The 22360-nt window shown below is 50.4% G+C and overlaps 1 protein-coding gene across 4 annotated transcripts in view; it reads right to left on the reverse strand.

Moving 5' to 3' along the window:
* The window catches only part of RAB11FIP3 (RAB11 family interacting protein 3), a 77035-nt gene that overhangs the window by 43698 nt on the left and 10977 nt on the right, over nucleotides 1-22360 (reverse strand). For all 4 annotated transcript variants that reach the window (XM_075767132.1, XM_075767134.1, XM_075767133.1 and 1 more), the window contains one exon: nucleotides 12030-12123. In XM_075767132.1, the coding sequence (XP_075623247.1) occupies nucleotides 12030-12123 (94 nt within the window). Of the gene's footprint in view, nucleotides 1-12029; nucleotides 12124-22360 lie in introns of those variants that run through there.

A 22360-nucleotide genomic window follows, 5' to 3' on the forward strand; every position in this document is an offset into this window, starting at 1 on the left:
GAAAAACAGAGCCTTTCAGAAGTATTTAAGTCATCTGCCAACACACACTGTACGTACTGCTGCAAGCCACAGAGCCACAAACTCCAAGCGATTCAAACAGTATGGGTTACGTGCAGCTAACAGACCTGAATTATTCACTGCAGGAATAAGGCTAGGAACCCGCACGAATGCCACAAAACAGAACCGACCCCCCCCAGAAAACAGGAAAGACGAAGTTATGGTTGGCTTAAGAGAGGACAACTGATACAAACTGACCTCCCTTACTGAGCTTTCCGTAAGCGATCCAGGAGTAGGTTTATAATCTGATGCTCACACGCGAAGTGGTAGCACTGATCAGAGCTGGAAAGAGCAGCTTCCTGCTATCTCCTTTCCCTGCCGACTCCTCCAGAGGTGAGGCTATGGCCCAGGAGCGCTTACTGAAGACTATCAATTTAGAACCAAAAATTACACCAAGGGAATAACCGAGCGGCAAGCTCAGGCTCCCAAGGAGGCAGTGTCAGAATTAAGGTCGCTTACACAACCCTCATCTGAGACCCCCTGAGCTAATGCGCTTTAGCAGTCCTTCATTCCTTGAATATCATTGCTCACGGATTGGTACTTATCGCGCATTCCTTTTGATCCTCTTCATACAGTGCAGGCCCTCAAGCTTTGTTTAGACACACCATCTAAAGACATAACGAAAAGAAGTAACTTCATGGTATCCAAGCGCTTTGGAAGCATAAATCTAGCTGCCTTCATCTCGGAAACAAGGTGAGCATCGTGACATGGCGACACGGATGGATCAGAGACGAAGCCACCGCTAACACGTGGGATTTGGTATTGAGTTAACATACAAGTCCTCGTTTTTAATTTTCTCAGCAATTTGAGCCGTCTTCAGTGTGCGCTAGTCATCAAGCCCAGCTCAAATTCCTCCAGACTTGCGTCAGCCTGGAACAAAGGTTCACTGCTGGAGGTGCGGAAAACAAGGAGCAGGCTCATGGCCACCAGCAAGCAGTTCAGAGCCACTTCGTGACGTACCAGCAGAAATGGCCAGAGACTGAGCCTCCAAAACAGCACAAGCTGCCCTGGTGAGGAAACCTCCTGATGTCCTCTACCTCCTTCACTCCAGCTTCTACTTTCAACAACTCTGTATTTCAGGAAACTTAGCTGGATTTTGCAGCCAACAGCTTTACTCCCTGTTCTGGGAAGAGGCTGAGGCAGAACCTCTTGAAAGAGCGCACGCAACTACGCAAAGAACAGAACACCCTCACTCAGCTCCCCAGAGTACGCTCAATGTGGACGCAACCTTCGGGACATCCAGCGGCCGGTCCCTGGTCAAGCGTTTGAGTACACTGAAGTAGAAACTCTTCCAGACGCTCTGCATCCAGCCTGATTGGGGTAGGAGCACGCAGAAGACAAGTGGCATCTCTTAGATAAGACAGCACCACCAGCAAAATAAAAGTGAAGAGAACCCCGGCTCGGGAGCCCACGTGCACCAGAGCTTTTGACATCCCAGGTAACATCGGCAGGAACAAAGCCGTTTCTCAGGCCACCCACATCAGCCGGAGCACCGTCCCACCATGAAGCACTTCAGCCTTCCACACCGGCTCCAGCTCAAAGCTCCCACATGGAGACATCAAGCGAACAGTCACAACCAGCCCAATCCTCCCCAGGTCGTAGCTTCCACTCCTGTTCCTGAGAAAGGCTTGCGATGTACTTACCTTCGAGCGTAGCTAAATATCATTATCAGTGCAATGCCTGTGTGAATCTAGGCACGGCTTGCCTGCAGAAGAACCCATGGCCTGGATGCGAGCGTTAAAAGAATCCTTCCAACGCCTGCAAGCACTTGCAAATCACAACATGCAGACATTTGTATGGTCATCAGCTATTCTGTCCCCCCACTAGCCATACCACAATTTGAGGACAATTACTGCAAAGCCTTTTCCAAGCGATCACCAAGCCCTGGCAAGTGATTTGGATCAGAACCTCCCACCTGCCTTCGGGCAACACATGGGTCTACGGGTGAACTGCAAGGCTGGCCAACAACTGCACAGACACCTTCTCCTCCAGCCAAGGCTCTGACCTCCAAAAGGAGGTCGCAAAACCATTAGAAATAACTTGGTTTAGTTTTTACTAAAGTGAGCAAGGCTGAGATCAGAGGCCAGGTCTCAACCAGAGCTCAGCCTGACTTTGGGGGGAAATTGGACAAAGAAAATACACAAGAGAAGAGACACTAAACTACCTAAACCTGCAGGAAGAATTCTTCCCAACATGGCATTTCACGGCTCTGAGCCATCTCTTAGAAGTGATGGCTGTGTTGCTCAAAGATCTCCTGTCTGTTCCAGTGGGTGTCAAGCAGTCAGTTTGCCCTCCTGCTGCTGGCCACAGCAGAGCAGTTTGGAGTCCTCGTCCTCCAAAGTCCCCTGAAAGTGATGCAGACTAACAGGAAAGTGCTCCTGAAGGCTCACATGATTGAATACCCTTCCCCGTTTCTCCCCCTCACTCAACATCGCCAAAAAATCCCTTCTAAAATGCCCCAAACCATCCCTCACGCGCCACTGGAGGAGAAGGGAGCTGTACTTTTTAAAGTGCTTTTGCTCCATCTGTCTTCCGTAAAAGAAACATTGCCCAAAGAAACAAAAAAAGTAATGGAGAAGGGGCCTGTAAGATTGGGTTTTAATCTTTTTTCCAGCATGAGAGTCCCCAAAGCAAGGAGGAAGGTGTCCGAGACGTCGCACAGGTTGAGAGCCCTCCCTTCCTGCCGTTAACGAGACAATGCAAACCAATGACTTCATGCAGCACTCCAAACCCACAAACTGTGCAATGCGGACACCGGCAGGCATCAGCGGCGCTTCATTCAAAGCTGACTTCGTTACTGACTTCGTTACTAGGGATAGGAACTTTTAATAAAACTCATTCGGACAGTTTTCAAAGGTTTTGGTAACGTTTTGTTGGCTAGAAGAGAATCCACCGCCATTATTTGTGCCTGACTGCTCTCTTGCAGAAGGAAGGAGGAACGTGACTGTATCGGAAGCGTTAGACCTTTTCAATCCAGAGCACGAGATCTTGGAGAAGTGAACTGAGGGGCTGAGAGGTTACAAACATGAGGTGGTAGGAACCAGGCAATGTCAACAGGAACATTTGCATTAGAAGGTGCCACATTATCTCTGCTGACCTCTCTCTGTTGACTGCATTAATAAAACTACACGTGAATCAAAACGGGCTTTAACAACAAGCAAGCGGAGAAGCGATGGGAAAACGCGAGTCGCTGGCTTGGCACGACTCCGCTCTCGAAGTCGCAAGAGCGGCAGGGAGCAAAGCCGCCCAGCCGTGCGCGACGGGCGACAGCAGTCCTTCACCGCAGTCCTGCGAACCTCGAATCGGTGAATTCGGCACTGGTCACCTCGTTAGCAGGAGGCTTTCCTATCCAAAGGAGAAATAAGCTGCCCAGTAGCTAAACAGATTTACAGGAGCGGTCGGACTGTACGCGCTCGGCAAAGACCAGAAGGTCATCAAGGAGAAAGACATCTGAGGGACGCAAGCGCCAACCCAAGAGACTGCCGGGACAGATGAAGAGGCGAGCCGCGGTTAGTCAGAACACGGGGAAAGGTTTCTCTTGACGTGAGGGATGCCCAGCGGAGCCGGCCCACCTGCTGCTCGCCCATCGCAGCTCAACCCAGCAGCTCTGCAATCAGGACCGATTTCCCAGCAAAGCCACACCACACGCAGCCTCTCCCGTCTAAGAGCGAGACCGCGAAACGCTCAGAAGAAACAAGCTTTTGTCACATCAATCTGTCACAGTGTCACAAGGGTACACTCACCGCGCAGTCACAAGCCTTCAGGGCTCTCGGAGGAGCAGAAGTCAGTAGGTGAGTAATTATCCCTTCGTTAATAACACCAGATTGACTGGATTCCTAATGAGAAATGGTCTGATGGCTCCGGCTTGCTTGCTGGTGCAGAGGCAGGAGCACAAGGTTCTTACTTTCCTTTCCCTAAGCTCGGGAAGCCAACCCTTACCTGATCTCCGGCTGGAGGCTTCTGATGAGGATGGAGGAGACATTCCCCAGCTTCCCGGGTTGAGCCGAGCATTAATAATCCCTCACTCCGGAGCCAACATCCAAACCAGAGAAATAAAAACAAGGCAGGACCGAAACCACCACCACCCATCTGGAGCCACCAGCCCAGCCTCCTCCCACGCACGCCCCAAACCGCAGGCAAACCCCGTCTCCCAAAAGTATTAGCGGCAACAGATGTGGAACAAAACAGCGGACTCCCGACACAGAAAATAAACCATATGATGGAGAAATACTGAGACAGCAGATGGATGATGAGAGATGTCTATTTTTTAAACAGAAGTTGCCTTTGTTTTCTTTTTAGTCATCATCTCCGTAGAAGAGCGTGCTAACAATTGCTCCAATAAAACACTGCTCTATTTTTACGTTGACCATCTCCCCAAGAAAACAGGTAGTCCCTGCAGTGGTTTTTCTTCTCCTTTGCCAGAGACATTAATTTTCTCCTGGCTAGCAAACTTAAGTCTTTCCTTTGCAATTTAAACTCAGCCCAGCTTGCCTTTATCAGGCTTGGGTGACGGTCTGAGGGTCTAAGCAGCCACCACCAGTTTCCTTTACTTCATCAGGACACGGGGAAACCCCTTTCCACACTGTCACTTGCTGTGATCTGCAAGAGATCTGGCTACGCAGTGATGCTTTCCCCTCGCAAGGAACTGCGTACCAACGGTGTTGCTTTGGGCGTTTAATCACGGGTCAGCAGCTCCGCAGTGCTGCGAACTACGCTTCCCTCGGACCGCGTGTGTATTTTGGACCCGCAGCCTGTTACGCTCCGCGACGGCGACCAGACGCAGCAAGATTTCTCTGGCGTACGCTTCAAAGTATTCATGAAGAAAAAAAATTCTCAGAACGGGAGCGACGCTCGTGCCGATCTCCCATTCCCCGGGACCCCGAGGGCTGCTGAGCCTTAACGGCAGTCTTAGAGCAGCACGTTTGAGTAATTCCCCGCCGTTCTCATCCCAGGCCTCCGGACACAGTTTCTCCAACACTTCTGCGCATCTCCCGAAAGTAGGTCAATGCAGTATGTCATCTGCCAGGCTGGTTTTGGGAAGACGCGCTCCCTGCTCAGGCACGGCATGCGTGGAGCAGGCCAGCTTCATCCCTGATGTAACGCTTCACCCAGCTGCCAAGTTACAAAAATGAATAGACCCAATTTTTTACATAAATTGAGAGAAACGCAAACCACACAAAGCTACGGTGAGCCAGAAGTCCTCCCCCACCCCATCGGCATCCAAGTCCCTTCCCTAGCATATTATTGCAGAAATAAATAGCGATTTAAAAGAGCTTGAGGGCGATGTGGGCTGTGCGGTTCTGCTCACTGCTGCTCCCGAGCTCGGCAGCGGGACGGGTTTCACCCCGCTCCGTGCCTCCCCAAATCTCCCTGCTTATGCTAATGCCCAGAAAGTTTGCAGATAGAGTTAACCTTGCTGAATCCTGGCAGCTGCACGGCTGGTGATAAATAGTTTTGCAGGTGGTGTTTTTGTTCCTGGTTTTGCTTTTAAGTACTAAACATCCCTCCTCCCAGTTGAGCCAGTTTGGAGTTATCCTTTCCAGCGTGAAAATCCAAACCAGAGGATAAGCACGTGTTATCAGGAGTGCCACGCGCTGACCCCCCCACCTCTCCGCTGCTCTCACGGAGGTAGCAAAGCTGCTCCCTGCCCCACGCCGGCTGCGAGCGAGCCGAGGAGCATCCTCACCCCCAGCCACACAGCCTGCAGTTGGCTCAACGGCAGCAATACCAGAGCCATTAAAAAACAAGGATGGAGAACAAAGCTACGTTTGCGAAGGTATATACCACATGTCCAAGTGGTACGGCTGTGCCCTTCCTTCAAGGGGCGTGGTAGCAAAGAATTTGGTAACGCATCTGAGGAAGCATCCCCTTTGAGGCTGGGCGAGCAGCTGCACACGCTGTGCGGCGTTTTGGGGCTCCCGGGAGCGGAAGACTGAGACTTTTCTTCTCCAAAGACATAGCGGGATGTGGGCTGGAGGGACAGAGCAAACACCGCAGTGCCGCCTGCCCCAAGGCTTTCTCCCGTGTGTCCCCCTCACCCAGGAACGGCCTCTGGGGATGAAAGCTGGGCTGGACTCAGTTCTCCGTCTGCTTGTGCCTCCGTGCAGAGGAGCTCTGTCCCACCCTTATCCCCCCATGCCCTGAGCACCAGCCTTTCACAGGAGAGTGCCTCTGTGCCCCCAGATACACCCAACCCCCTCCTGTCAGAGGTGCCTCCGCAGGGCCGGGCCGGACAGAGACCTCGGGCCACTTTGCCCAGATGCGGATGCCACCACAGCAGCTCACCTCCAGCACGGACTAGCGCGTACACCCCTAATTCCCCATCCCCTGCGAGTGGGGAGAGTCACACAGGCTCCACTGACAACCCTCACGCTTTTTCATGGGCAGGCCCAACGTTTTTCAAGACAAGTGTTTAAATACCACTATTTCAAGAGAAAAAGAACCCCAAGTTCAGTACTTCCAAGAAAAGGCTTGGTTGGCTGCTTCTGTCCCTAGCAGAAGGGGTCACAGACGATGAGCACGTGGACTACAAACTTAACAAGCACAGTAATGATGCTACGAGCATCCCGCTGCACTACAGGGACGAGGAAAACTCTGGCCTACAAAGAACAGCAGGGTGGATTTGTTTTTTCCGGGTGTATATATAAATTTTAAGGCGACATTTAAGTCTTTACTCCTTTCAGGAGCAGAATTAACACTCATCTTCATAAACTCCTTATCCCGACAAGCAGTACATATAGCACATACGTGTGTGTGTGTATATATATATATATGCGCCAGAGCAGAACAAGATGCAAAAAAAATGCAGATTACAATCAGAGCAATTTTGATTTTATTCTTGCTCATGAATCAATCTTGATTTCCCATTCATGAGAGCCCCTGTTCCCCGAACGACAGCTGAACACAAAGAGGCATCTGTCCTACCTTCAGCCATCAAACGAGCTGTGTCCCTAATCGGTGATGCTTTAGCCAGGGTTAGGAACAGGCAAGATCAGTGGGAAAGTCTTCACTGCAGCAGTGCTGCATGAATAGAGAGATCAGCAGATCCGATGAGAACGTAGGAAGTGCTCATACCAGTGCCAGATACTCACCGCGTTTAGTCAAACGTGCACACAAGCTCTCCTTCCATCTGCTAAGCCTCAGTGAAGCTTTTCCTTTTAAAAAGCAACCACCTGGAATATGAAATTGGGCCTGGGTACCCCCACTGAGAAGGTGCACTTAGGGGTCAGCAGTAGCCTGTTGCAAATATTGCCAGATTTCCAGCAATTGTCTGGAAGAGAGACCACTGAAGATGCACACAAACACAGAAATAATTACTGGATTGGGAGCGTGTAAGAGAATGTAAGCTTTGGCTTCTGGAATTATCCCTGTATAAGGAAGCTTTCATTTTGCGTAGCAAAAGCCATCTGCAATGCAGATCCTACAGAGAGGGGGGGAAAGGAAAAAAGCTACACACAAACCAAACAGTGGTTTATGTTACCAGACGGAGCCAGATACCCAACACGCTCTGCACCTTCAAACGCTCTGCGGAGCCAGAGCAGACCCGTGTCACCAGGGCAGCAGCCAGCCTGGCTCTCCAGAAATTAATTTAGAGCCACCGCGTGCCATCTAGCAGGCTCATACGAGCACTAAGTGGTTCACGGGCACCCAGAGCCGTGATCTCAGAGATGTCATTTAAGCCCTATCAGATCCACAGGCGTCTCGGAGACGCTGGATCAGCAAGCGGTCGGTGCAGCCGCAGGGAATGTCGCTGCTCCCCTTGCAGCAAGGCTGCAGAGCACGACCCGCACGTGGGATGAGCAACGCGGGGCTGATTACTCAGCTCTGATGTGCAGTTCCCTCTCTCAATTGTAAGCTTTTAAGATGTAACACTCGCAGCATTCATCCAGTGGGAGGGCTGGATACGTGCTTTTTTTCTTTCAGGAAATTCCCAAATCGACATTCAGCTCCCAGGAGCACACCAACCAGAAACCGCAGCCTCTGCTCCGAGGATACACCCATCGAAACCTTCCCAGCGCTGCTCGCGGGAACCGAGCGGTGCCGCCCCACAAAGATTCCGACCGACTCGAGTTCACGCTGCTGCCAGTGCCAATTAGCAACGGCACGGTGCTTTCACACAGGCTCTTTGCAGCAGCCTGCCTGCGCTGCCCAAGCCAGCCCGCCCGAAGCCCTGACCGCCGGCCAGCTCTTTATTTGCTATTCAACACCCTGACCTGCACCCGCCCCAGCCCTGCCTCGCTCCGCGCTTTTCCCTTCAGCCTGTCCTTTGGAAACCGGTCAAATGCCTTTGGTAAGCTGAACGCGCTCCTCCTGCTGAACGCCTCTGATCCAACCCCACGGGGGTATCTCTGCTGAGCTGCGGCTCGTTCGTTCGGCACGGCGGCCGACTCCTGAATCGGCTGCCCCCCCCGAAGCTGGCATTGCCAGGGGTCTCCCCCAGTCCTGCCCCCCCCGCTCGCTCCTGCCAGTGACTTGCCGTCCCTGCAAACAGGAACTCGGTTATAGCTTCCAGGTTTGGGTGTTGGCTCTGGAGCTGGATTTTCCATCTTCTCAAATCCAAAGAGCTTGCAGTTGAAGCATCTGAAAAAGGATTTGACTATTTCCATCCTCAAGCCCTCCTCTGAGCTCAGGAACGCATCTATTTCTCAGTGGATGCGCTGTCTGCTCTCGATGCACAGGGCAGAAGGGATGGACGAGGCTGCGAGCTCCAGGGATGCACCTTCCCCTGCCTGACACCGTGCTTATTTGAAGTGACACCAACAGCAATCCCCCCGCACGCAGGAGGGAACCGCACAGGGCCCATTCCCTGCAGGCTTTTCTTTGGGACACAGATGTTACAGATGTTTCTGTTCAGAGCACATGCATGAATTATGCGACTCGGTCATTACTGCTTTTGCGTTCAAGTAAGAGCATTGGTCTGCTGCAAAGAAGAGACATTATAATGTCCTTTGTGACGCAGAGAGGCCTCTAGAAGATACAGGTGTCCGAAGCATAAAGGGTTCTTAAATACCCTGACAAAGGAAGGAATCCGCTTGCTGTTTGTTTGCATCCAGCTGTGTCTGACACAACCCAGATTTGTGTTTGCCAGCTAACTCCCGCTCCAGCAGCTCCTGCCTCCAACACGCAGCAGACTAGAGTTGCTCTTCGGTCCAGGCATCTTGGCTTCACATTACAGACTCCATCTCACTATCCCCTGTCCCACGCTCAGCTCCTTGCCGTACACGTAGGCAGAGACCTCGCTCCCGGTCTGTGCTGTCGACGTGGTTTGCGTACAATCCCTCGTACCTGTTTCTTACAGGGAAGATCCCCCAATAAGCTGTAGCTTCTAAGCCCGATGAATGCAGCAGTCACACTGGTTCCCCATTTCTTGTCCCCTGCAGACTAGAAAGATGTCACACCGGATCTCACCGACAGCAGCCAGGCGCACCGGGTCTTCCTCTGGCTGTGGACTCCCCAGGCATTACACACCTCACCTGGCTTCTTTAAGCGTGCTCTAAAACATACTCCCCTCCTTCAAATCAGTATCATTACTGCCTCTACTACATTACCAGCTTCTCAAGTTTTACAAGACCCTAAAATTGTACTTTTCAGAGTTATTTATCATCCCTGACTCAGCACCACCGTTTGTTCCACAGTTTCCCCCCTCTGCTTTGTTATTTACGTATTGCAGGACCGGCCAGTCCTCCAGGCACCATTCACGCCAACTTTTAAAGCAGGCAAACCCCACGCTTCGTAGAGCAGGGGTAGGACGAGGGCGTCCCAGCAGCCACCCCACCCCATGAGTAGGAAGGGTTGGGACATAGTAGGTTGTGAGGAGCTGAACCTGTCCCAGCGGCATCTCCGAGCATCTTTCCCCTCCACAGTCCACATTACCTGGGCAGACAAAGATTACAGCAGCAAAGAGGTCGGAATTGTTTCACGGCAGCGGAGAGGTGGCATCACAACTTTCAATGCTGGTTAAACGGCGTTTTGCTCCGCACTGAAGGCGGAGGCAAGTCCAAGGAGTCCTAGATCAGCATGTTCCTCAGGCAGCGGGAACATACCTCAAACAGCTGGCACAGGAACAGGACCGAGGAGTTCAGTATCCTCCCTGGGCGTAAAGGCCAACTCTACACGAAAGCAGTTGTAAGAAAAGCAGCTGACTACGCGAGTCCTACTAGTTTTGTAACTGCACCTTCAGTTTGCCAAGCCAGACCGTAAGAGCTCAAGTAAAGTCACAGCTATTCTCCTACAGAGAGTCTCCAAGCGAGAGGGGAGAGGGAACGAGAAGTAGAGCATCTTCCCAAACAAACCCTTCCCTGCGTTGAGACAGACGCTGCGAGGTACGAGCTTGCATCAGGTCTCACTTCAGTGACTGACCAAAGAACTACAGGGTACCAGAAATGCAACAGAGCCATCTCTGGCTGAAAATAAGCCCTGCTAATTAACAAAACCTCATTAAAAGGGACACCCAGCAGCAAGCATAACCTCTTCTTTCTTTGAAAGGCTCAATATTGACTGGCTCGACAGCAGCAGCAAATCCTCAAGATCGCTTCAATGTGAGCAACTGCTCAGCTGGCGAGACTCAAAAGAGACTCTGTACCCTCTCCTGGGTTGCCTTTATAACTGTTTAATGCCATACAACGTTAGAGAGCTCTGCCTTTCTTAACCACTGCAATAAATACGTATCAATCTCTTTCAAGTTTAATAAATAGGGATCCTAAAAACTTCGTCCGGATCTGCTTTTTCCATTCAATTAATATAACACAATACCAGAGCAATGAATTATTGAAGAGAAATAGAAGCCAGAGCTTTCACAAACACGCTCTACTCCAATAGCAATTTATTACAAATTAATAGCATGCTGCATTTCCTCCTGCATCATGAGAGCTGGGAATCGGCTGCACTGTCGAGCTACTCCAGCCACGAAAACTTCGGAGCTGCCACAAACCACAACAATCCTGAGCACAAATAAGCTGGGGGTAGGAGGAAGGATGGACAACCGACAGAATAACAGCAGTCACTTCTGCTTTGAGGGTTTTCTACTCATGAAACAACACGGTTTGCATAGGAATAATCGGTCTTTTCACATCTTTGCTTCTATCAGCGCTCAAAAGCGCGCCCAGCGTGCAGGGCTGGCAACGTGGTGCACGTTCGCTGCTGCATGAAAGCAACGCTGAAGTTCAAGATAAGCACTGCTGTGAACAGAATTGATTAATGGGCAAGTATGATAATTCATCTTCGCACATCTAAAAATCACATCTGCTCAGCAGGAGGTTTCCAATATTTTTCACACCCTGCCCTTAACAACATGCTTGCCCTGAAACGACCCTCTAACAGTCATTTAGAGAGGAAACCCAAATTGAAAAAACATCTTTTCTTCAGCAAAGAAGTTCAAATGCCAGCCAGCCGAGAAAGATACTTCACATTTCACCAAGCTATCGTTCTGGAAGTACTCTCAACAAGCCCATCAAGAGCAACGTGGGGATAGTCGCAGGCTTGTTTCAATACTACCTGCCAGTCAGAGAGTTCAAAGCTCTTGTTTAACATGCTTCTTGCTAGAAATCATCCGAGCACTTTGATCCTCCAAATAGTTGGAGCGAAAGTAAACACATTAGTGCCCGGCATTCAGAAGAGGTTACGCTCTGCAGCAGACAGACATCTCCAGCGGCGTGTCAGCCAAGACAAACCCCCACCAAACCGTAGGTGAGAGCAGACACCGAACTAAAAGGGATTTTCCCTCGATGGCTTTTCTGTTTCCAATGTACATTTAGGAAGGAGCTTCCCTGATAAGCAGGAAAACACGCAACCACCACCACAACTGCTCCACTGCCTTTTTCAACTCTATTATTTCAACCTCTCCCCCTTCCTCTTCGCCCAACGCGAAGCAGCGACTTTCAGAAACTCCAAGCAACTTCTCAGCCTGGTTAACCCCTGTGGCATTAAATCTGGTGTCTCCGTGTCCTCCCTCGCAGCACCAGTGGCAAACTCACCTCCATTTTTGATAGCTCTGATCCCCCGATGGAAATCTTCGAAGCTGATGACTCCAAGTCCGCTTGGATCGAGGTACTTAGTTAGGTCCTTTACCTGCAACCACAAAAGCAGTGTTACCCACGGAGCTCTTTGAGGACGTAGCATCTTCCACCAGAGAAACACCCCGTGACAAATTTTTCCTCCTTAAGACAAAAAAAAAAAAATTTGAGCTAGTGACAGTGAATTTCTTAAACTGCCACCAAACTGCAGCCGTTCTCCTTGAAGAGAACATAAGTACGGAAGGGTAATTAGTATTTTGCTGGTGCTGAAACTATTGCTTTAGTTTTGAAACACGAGTTAAGGCAGTATTTCTTGCAATGTGGTCCTTTTCCACCAGGGATTTGTTTATTTTTATGTTTTTTAAAGAGGTCCTATCTTAATTGGGAAAACTCAGTAATAGGCTGCCCAGTAGGAGAGCCCAATTAAGAGGATTCAGTGATAATGAACTGCTCCCCGTTACAAATTTAGGCCATATAATTGAAACATTTTCACAATTAGACAATGCCCAAGGGGGAAGGAATCACATCAGCTAGCAAGGATGAGGATGCGGGCACCGGAGCAGGCACACACGCGGAGCAAGAGACGCTTGTGAGACCTGGCAAGGATGATCCGGGCTCTGCAAACTGAACAGGCTACAGTTTGAGGGCAAAACCACAGTCCAAAAGGTGTATTTGGTTCCTTCCTTCCAGGCTGCCACAAGCCTGCACCTCAGAAAACCCCTTACGCCACCGATGCTTCTCAAGCTGCAGCAATTGGACATTTTTTCTGCTTTAAAAAAAAAAAAAACAAAAAAAACCCAAAACACCCGCAGACCCTCATTTTAAGAGACACTGAGGCACCTTCGTGTATTTTACGGCCACAGCCTTCAGCTGAGAAGCAAGCCCAGGAGGAAGCAGGGTGTAAGAGGGAATTACACAATTAGCTCCGTACTCAAAGGCTGCCCTCGCCCTGCCAAACACATCAACCTCTCCTCCTCCTCCTCCTCCTCCTCCTCCGCTGACGCACAGGAGGAAGACTTCAGGCAGGCCGCAGAGCTGGATTTGTTCAGCTCTCATGAGCACAACTGGTTGCCTTTTGACTCACTCGGGCAATCTTTCAGTTTTGGTTTGTTCTTGGGGAAAAAAAAAAGATGGTAAATCACCACATCTCTCTTTCCAGGGAAGGAAACCTTGCATCTAAACAGAGACTTAACATCCCATGGTGCTCAGAGCTGCCTGACTCATTACACATCAGCAGGGGAATTTCTTTGCTTCCTTTTTGTTTTTCTTAAACCCTTGTGTTTATACAGGAAAAATCACATCTGCGACACTCAGAGCTGTTCACCCACGTGTCCACGTGGTTTCTGACACGATGTGGGGGAAGGCAGGAGATGTCTCCGCTTTGAGCATCCCACCACCCCGCAGCAGCCGTGAGCACGCTGCCGGCGCAGAGGAAACCACAGGGCTGAGACCATCCAAACCCCTCGGCTGTGCCGCGAGCCAAACCCCCGAGCCCCGGCGTGACCCCCCCTGAGCCCTGGCGTGACCCCCCCCCCCCCAGCCCCGGCGTGATCCCCCCCCGAGCCCCGGCGTGACCCAGGCTTGCCTGCCCGCCTGCCAGCTCACACCGTCGCGAATGGGGAGAAGACAACACAAGCACCTTTCCCAGTTTTCCGGGGAAATTTTTTCGATAGGTAACAGAAGTGCTGAACTCCCATAGCGCGCATTGACTTGGATGAGTCAGGCTTCTTGTATATTAAACAAAGGTATTTTAGACTAATAAAAATAACTCTCAGGAATGTGTTGGTTCCAGTTAACGCATCTAGCGGCTTCTTTGAGTTCCAAAGCCGTAGCTTAATTTGTTATCTGTGTATATAGATAACACAAATGCAAATGACATTTAAATCAGACTTGATAAGCCTGTAAGTGATTATCACGACACACTCTATAAAGTATAATTTCTGTAAAGATCCGGCCACGGTGGCACGCAGGACAGGCAGGCAGGGCTGCTCACAGCGCTGCTGCAGCACGAGCAGCTTCTCGGGACCGAGGAGGGTTTCAAGCCCTCGTACCAACGCCCCAGCAAGGCACCTCTCCCACGCCGGCGCTTGTGCAAGAGGGAGCGGCCGGACAAGTATTTTGTTTATGCAAAAAAGCCACCTATATTTAAATTAAGCTGAGGGCAGGGGGAAGTGAGTGGAACTGTTTCATAATATTTCACAAGCCTGATATTACGGATGCAAACAAACAAAAGCCACGCAACTGATGAAGCTCAAGCCCAAGGTGGTATGTCTGTGCCGATCCGAACGTGCCTGTGTTTGCTGACCAGGCTTAAAAAGAGCTCTGATCATTAAATAACCAACAGGGACAACGCTCCCATCACCAGACCGAGCGCGAGCGGCCACTGACACTCAGATGAGCACAACTGCACAGAAAACAAGAACGTCATCTGGTGCCCCCAACCCCTGCGAGAAGCTGTCCAGGGAGAGCAGAGGCTTCTTCCCGTGGGACAGCACCCAGCATCTCCCAGCACCCACAGCGACGGAGCGGGGGATATTCCTGCCCAGGCTCTTTAGTGCCGAGCGTCTGAACCCGCCTCCACCACCTCTGCAGCTGCCAGCTCCAGAAGTCGTGTACAGGAGCACCTTCTTTTAACTTTTCTGCACCTATTTTCTGTTATTTCATCAAGTGCCTGCCAGTTATACCACTGCAGCATGTGGCGAGATGCAAGCGTGATCCCCCTGGCCCACACTCTCGTCCCCGAGGGGTGCCAGCCTGCCCACCCTCCCCTTGCAAGGCAGCTGCTCCAGCCCCTCGCTCCTTTTAATCCCATTTTCTGTACCCTCTCCAGCCTCCCTATCCTTTTTGGAGATGAAGGCCAGAACGGCACACGCTATTCAAGACAGGCTACATCAAGATCTTAAGCGGTGCCAAACAGAGGTCCCGGCGTTACTCCAAGAACCCCCTTCCCAAGGCCCACCACTGTCTTGTTCGCACCCGGGCTGGCACGGCACCTCGCCGCCTGCATCGGGAACGGCCAAAACCAGCTCCAGCACCTCGCTCCTGGGTTCTAACTGCCAGTTTTCTCCATTTCATCACTTTGACTAGGCTAAAAACCTTACCTTATTAGGGCAGTTGGAAAAAAAACCCCAAGCATTACAGCTCAAACTGGTTTAGATTAGCAAATCTCAGCAGTTCTGAAGTCACAGATTTGTTGCTTTTAGCTGAAGACTAATCTGCAAGAGCGGAGTAGTTAACACCACGCTCCTATTAGCACAAAAGCAAAAGTTAACACTCTACCGGACTCCAGTGTTAAGCTAAACACAGGCAGATATAAACTACAATCACGGGGAGGTTCCTTCTTTTGGCTAGCAAGAAATATTAAAAATAAAGGTTTTGTTTAATGTGTTTGTAACCGCTTATAAACTCTTCCCAAAGAGGAGCGAGCAGCTACAACTACAGAGCATTAGAGAGTCCAAGAGGATGACGTGGTTTAAATAGCTGATATAAATCCTGGTGGAAAGTGAGAGGTTTAAACTACTTTAAGTCAATCTACCTTCAGCTGAGCACAGACACAAGCCTGCAGAAGCAGAACGGGTGGTGAGAACTGCCGAAGGGGCCCCGCTCGCCCCTGTGCCGGGGACAGGGCACAGCCTGGACTGGAACGAGCTCCTGGCACAAGTCTATAAGGGATTTCTCCAACATCCCCTCCGACCAAGCACGCCAGCACCATGCCAGCACCATGCCAGCACCATGCCAGCACCATGCCAGCACCATGCCAGCACCATGCCACGCTGCTGTGCCGCCTGCTGACAGCTTCCCCATGATGCGGGGCACAAAAAGAGCTTCCTTGCTTCGATGCGGTGAAATGGGTCCAGTAAGTGATTTTGAGCCTCACCTAAGCCAACGGTGACAACTCTTAAGTTCAAACTAACACGAAGGCTTGGCAGCTACACAATGAAAGTTTCTAGGAGGTGAGGGATTCCCCAGCTGCGAGTAACCCTGTTAAGCAGGTTGGAGGAAAAGGAAAGGAAGCTCCAGGCCTTTTCTCTTTACCTTCTTGATGCTCTATGTCTCCACCACGTAGCAGATGGATTCAGCAGAACAAAATATCCACTGTGCTTCTTTAAGCTTGTTTTAAGCAAGGGCTGTGCTGGCCAACAGACACCCTCCTTGTAACCCCTGAGCCTGCCAGAAGTTTTCCTTCCTATTCTGGCAGAGACTGAGGTTGAATCAGCTTCCAAAAGAAATTCTTCAGGGGTGAAACAAGGGTGGGAGTTTTCCAGTGGCCACAGCAGTCAGGCACCCCACAAGGAAGAGCTGGCAGATCATACAACCGTAGGAGCTGAGCTATGTCATACAGATGATGCTTCCAGCCTAGCCATAACCAGGGCCACGTCTTGTCCTCCCCATAAGCTACTTACTTGGTGATACCATAGTGAGAGTAATAAGGCAGCATTTCAGTACGGCTTTACTCTGCACAGGCTCTGGAAGCAAATCCAAAGGAGACAAAAGAGAAGGAATCAATAATGATGTATTCCTGCTACACTGTGCCCAAATACTCGAGGCAGGCCAGCAAGCAGGCTACAGTTCCCACCAAGAACGTGCGCACCTGCAGTCTCACGCATGCTGCGATAAGCAAAGACAGATGCTTTTGCCTTGAAGTTGCTCCCTCCTTTCCTTGGAAAGGATTCCATGTGTGCTCTCAGTCTTCCGAGTAATAGGACAAGCGCCAAGGTAAGTCATGGGAAACTGAGCGAGGGTGAAGATCTGCTCTGCTTAACAGAAGACTTCTACTCTCAGGCCCCCAAAGGGACCAACCACATGGATTATGTGCAAAAAGAACCCAGAGAGCTGTTAGAAAGACACAAGAGACCTGTCCAGATAAGGAACAACATGCCAGAGACTCACCAAGAGTCCACTTGAGCCATCAACAGGGACAGACCAGCCCGTCCAGGAAAACGTCCACAAAACCCAGTAAGCCCAGTCCAGATTCTGACTGGGTGACACAGCATACTTATTGCTGGCTGGGACTCGATGGTAGCCCAAACCACCAACACAACCGCCAGAAGACGACCTTCACCAGGGAACCCATTGCCATACTTTGACCTGACGGCAGCAGCCAACGCCGGCTGGGGACTCCTGCGAAAAAGCAGCAGCAACCTCTGAGCAGCTCAAGACACATTTGCATTTCTTATTAAAAACTATTTCTACAGAGAGGCAAAGGTTTAGCCTAAACAGCGAGCGTTGAGGCCCTCAGACTGGAGCTTTGAAAGCAACCGCTCAGCACGGGGGCGGGTTGGGTACCCAGGCGGACATTCCAGCAACGAGGTTGCGGTGGGCAGAGAAAATACTTGGTCGCGTGCGTGAATCCCGGCCGGCTCCGGTTACCGGCCCCTCTGCCGCTGACAGCCAGGCTCGGCGAGCCGGGCTGCGCACACGAGCCCCCTCGACACAAACGTGCAGATGTCGGCAGGCTGCAAGGCAGGGAAAGACCACCCCACCTCTCATACCAGTCCCACCACCTCTTCCCAAACTATTTATCAACAGGAAATGTCTCTCTCCTCAATAGAATATTCCAGGAGCCTAATAGGTTTAAGGACCTTACCCTTGTCTCTTCCTCTCCAGAAGAAGCGGGCAGACCTTTGCGGTCAAATTTAAACACGGGACCAGACAAGCTGCCGCTCCAGCGTCACGTTCCAAAGGGCCGGTTTCCCCGCGGTGCCCTGAGGAAAGCCCAAGGGAGGAAAGCAGCCAGCCCTTCCGCGAGCAAGGACCCCCGGTGAGGGGAAGTGAGGAACTACAGCCTTTCGCCATCTCTGTTAACAGCCCAGAAAGGTTTCCAAAACATTTATGTAGCTGTTTAATCAGCTTTGCATGATTAAGCACAGCTCATGCAGATGTCGTTCCCTGTGCATCTGGACGTTCTGCTTGGACATGGACTCTGAAGTATTACAAACAGAAAATAAAACTTTGCTTTTAATCCAACGCTAAGCTTTTTCTATCAGCCTCTACTTTTCACTTTCTCCAGCTGGACCGCGCTCCCCTTTGCTGCCTGCACACTCTGCTGCTTGGATCTCTGCCCGGCTTGGTGCAAGGCTCCACGCTACGTCGAACATGCCCAAAGCCAGCCTTTATCTTCTGTTTGGCCTTAAAAAAAGGCTGCTCAAACCACCTCATTTGAAGTCTTTGGATCGTAGCAGGGTCTGGTTTACAAGGACCTGTTTGCAGACACCCTGCCGTGTCCAGCAGCACTGGGTTTGCCCACTTCGTACTGCCAGGGAGAAGGGTCTCGAGCAGGGACTACACATGGGACAGCAGCAGCAGCCCCCTGCCAGCCAGCACACCTTCTCACAACCTGGGGAGTACCAAGCAAAACAGAGGACCAAAAGCAGCCTAAAATACAGCGGAGTCTTGGAGCTTTAGACATAGGAAACTCATTTATATTGAATAACCAGGTCCAGACAAATTCTGGATATACAGGAGCCCACAAAGCTCGTTCGACCGAGACAGGACACGATAAATCCAGGCACCTTGCACGTAACTCCGACTACCCTCTTCTGTCTGCAAGAACCCCAAATCTGCTCTGAGCATCTTTTATCTTGGGGGGGGGAGGGAACCAGTATTTAATGTCACACAATCCCTGAACTCAAGCAGAGTACCACATGGGCACAACTGCCAGATAGAGGGGATTTTTAGCTAGCCAAACTCTAAAGTACAGGAGAGGGCTCATGCCAGATGCTCTCCTCTTCACATTTAACCAGATCTTTGGCCTGAAGCGGTACGCAGGAATTGAACAGAGCAAGCATATGCAATATAAAAATCTCTCACGGTTATGCAAAGATGGATGCAGCAACTCTACTCTCTCCATTTAACCGAAGGGTACAAGCCAACGTACTCAGTTGTTTGTAAAAACCCACTTTGTCTCTCCAGGCTAAGCTCATCCTTTCAAGAAAAAAAAAAAAAGAATAGTACTTTAAATGCTAATTACAGAAGTCAGAGTAGTTGCATTTTTTAATCTCTGGGAAATGTGCTGGACCTGCTGAACCTCCTGCAGCCAAATACCGGAGCAGCTGTGCAACTTGCCAAAGACATAGCTGTCCCTATACAGCCGTTCTCTTTAGATCGCGGTGTCGCTAAATCAATGGGTTGCAACGTGCTCAGCTGAAATGAATTGATCCCCGTTAATGCAGCATTTGTCTGGGCTAAGACCACATCTATCCGCCCCACGCCGGGTGCTGAGAGAGCATTTACATGCCGACAAACGCCAGCGTTAACTTCGTGTTGCTGCATGCAATGTATTTCCCAGAACGCTGCTGTGATCTGAACCATGGTCACACGGATCCCAAAGCCGGGAAAACCCTTTTCAGCGCTTCGCTTCTGTGGCTTCATCGACATAAAGAAGCAGGCTGAGTGGAAGGCTAATAGCTCGGGATTACACTGGCTCCAGCATCGTTTAGAGGAACTGACTCCGTAATTTGTTAAGGGATCTGGCACTACAGAAAGCAGGCAGAACCCCAGAGCAGGTTTCTATTCTGCTGCAATTACACCTAATTAACTAACCCTTAAAATACCCTCAAGGGGTCAGATCTCATTACAGGGAGAAGCAATGGTCAATTGTGAGTAAGCAGTGCAAGAGCTGCGTTATTTATTTCGCAAGTGGCAGCACTTATCCGGGGCTGCTGTGAGCGTGTTGCTCTCCGAGCCTTTTCAGAAGCTCCAGGAGGAGATCAGCAGGCAGATTGTGTCCGGTCAAGTCTCTGTTTAAAGGTCCACCATAAGCAAAGCTCAGTGAAGAAGATGCTTTCTGCAACGTCCTTCCCACATCCGTTCACCTGTCCTTGCTGTCACTGCAGTGCCGGAAGCTTCAAGCAGGGCCCTCTGCTATCAGTTTAGTAACTAAAACCAAGAATCGAGACATCTTCCTGAGAAGGAGACAAAGAAAAAGATTCATCCTGGTTCATTCTCATCTCTCCCTGCTACAGAAGAAATAATCAAGTCTACTACACGTAAGGCAAAAGGGGACTAAGTCTCCCGTGGGTCTCCATCAGCCTGCAAGTATTGAAAGAACCGGAACAGGAGAGGGATCACCTACAAGCCAAGCGAGAGAAGCCCCAGCAGTCCGATTGTTTCCTTGAAACAAATCCCCTCCTCTCCTACCTCCCAGGAAGACGACATCCTCACCACTTCACGCATTCACTTGCTGCTCACCAGCCTCTCCCAGGGTGAGCGGGCTCTTTCTGCAGGCGCAGGAAATACCAGAGGAGATAGATGTGAATACATAACGAACAGGAGAGAATTCCCTCCCCAGCGAACTATTACTTTCCCTTTTTGGAAGGGGAAAAGGAAGAAGTCTCCAAGTCGACCGTGAACCAAGAAGAAACCCAAAGTTGATAGAGAGGAGCAAGTCTCCCGCGTTTCCCTCCCAAAGCCACACGCGTCGGGAGGGTGCAAAGGAAAAGACTTTCCTGCCAACACTCGAAACTCAACAGGAAGAAGAAAGAGAACTTATTTTAAAGAGCTGGTAGCCAAAAAAGCCTGAGGACCCAGGCTGTTCCTGCCCACCCTCGCAAGAAACCAGAAAAATTCAGTCCAGCCAGCCCCGCAGCTCCGCATGGAGCCGAGCTCCAGGATGTCTTTGCCAGCCCAGGTTACCCACACTCAGCAGTTTGGGGCGGGGGGTGGGGGGTGTTTACAAGCCGGTAGAAATTCCTCTGGTCTGTACTACACAATAGCACAGGTACAGGACCTTTTTGGACCAACCCTACCAGCTCCACGTCTTATCCGTAAGCAGTCTTAAGACCTCTGCGCTCACCACGGCTCCAGGAGTCTCGCTTGGTCCTGGTTTTAGCACGTTCTCAAACGTCAACCATGACTACTTCCAAACTGTCCATCAACTGTTGTCACTGAAGCATAAAAATGTATTTAAAGAAACAAAACTTCAAGGATGGTTTGGAAGCATCAACAGGAACATAAGTTACTCTGAAATGGTTTTATCCAAATTTGCATTTGTCTCAAGTGATCCAAATTTCCTGTCGCTACCTAAATGCTCAAAGGCTTCGGCAGAGAGGCTCTACTATGAACACATTCATTTGTTTAATGAATATGTTTCTTCCTCCACCCTCCAAAACATCCTAGGCTTTGTTTCTAGCTTTTGTTCCTCTAATGACATGGGAAACCTGTTCTCACCCTTCCAAACACACAGCTCAGAGGCCAGGAGACTAGATCAAAAAAAAAAGAAAAAAAGAAGGAAAAAAAAAAAAAGGAAGAGGTTTAGTGCTAGGTTACTTCTTACATAAAACACACATATTAATGTAGGCTGGAGCCACCCTCGGGGGAAGAGCCAAGCGCCACAACCGAAGTCACCCCGGGCTCGAGGCGGGACGGCTGCATCCTGCCGGAGCGCAGAACTGGGGCAGAAAGCCCGTGCAGGATTTCAGAGGGATCTGGGCAGACAAAAAAAACAACTCGGTAAAACATGCCAGGAGGTCACACGCTGAGAACTAGGCGTTTTAAGATGCTGAATATTTTGCAGTGCCTGGTCTGGTTTCCCTACAACAAACCCAGGTATCTCTGGGATGGGGCTGTTTGGTTACAGAACAGACGGTCCGGGCTTAGAAATCCCAGACTGCAGCTTTTGCTTCTGTTTCCTCCCAGCCAGGTTAGAAAGCAGCACAAAAACCCCATGGCACATCCCAGAATAAATCCTCTCGCTAGCCCAGGACTTGCTTTTGCTAACTCACCCTCTCCAAAATAAGACATACATGCTATAATCTCTAAAACAAGGTGATAATAACCAGAAACAGGAGAAACCTATCACTGCCAATACACCAACAAGCAAACCATGAAAGCAGGAGCAGAGAGTTGCATCTCTCAACTTGCAAACCCCAGGAATCTGGTGAGCACAAGAAGCCTCTCGGGCTGCAGACGTGAAGCTTGAGTGCAGGACACGAGCCTGTCCCCAACCAGGCAGCTCAATATTAGAGAGCCGAGCGGGATACAACTTCCCCTGCCAGACTGAGCCAGCCACACTGTCAAAACTAAGTTTATCTAATACAAGCAAGCGGGATTCAGAGACCAGCAAAGCATAAAGACTCATTTCTTTTTTAGAACTGCTTCAAATTACTTCCCTCCTTTTGGCAACCCTTCGCACAGCCTTCAGAAAGGGCTGTTTGTGCAAAGGCAAGTACGCAAAGCAGACGTGCCGGAGGGGTGGGGGAAAAAAAAAAAGGCCAGAATGGTTTCTAGGCTCAGAGGTAGATTCTTAGAAGGGAGAAGAGACTGAGATGCCACGCGTAGCTTGGGAAGCCCAA

This window comes from Balearica regulorum, chromosome 15 (assembly GCF_011004875.1).
Source record: "Balearica regulorum gibbericeps isolate bBalReg1 chromosome 15, bBalReg1.pri, whole genome shotgun sequence".
NCBI classification, from domain to species: Eukaryota; Metazoa; Chordata; class Aves; order Gruiformes; family Gruidae; genus Balearica; species Balearica regulorum.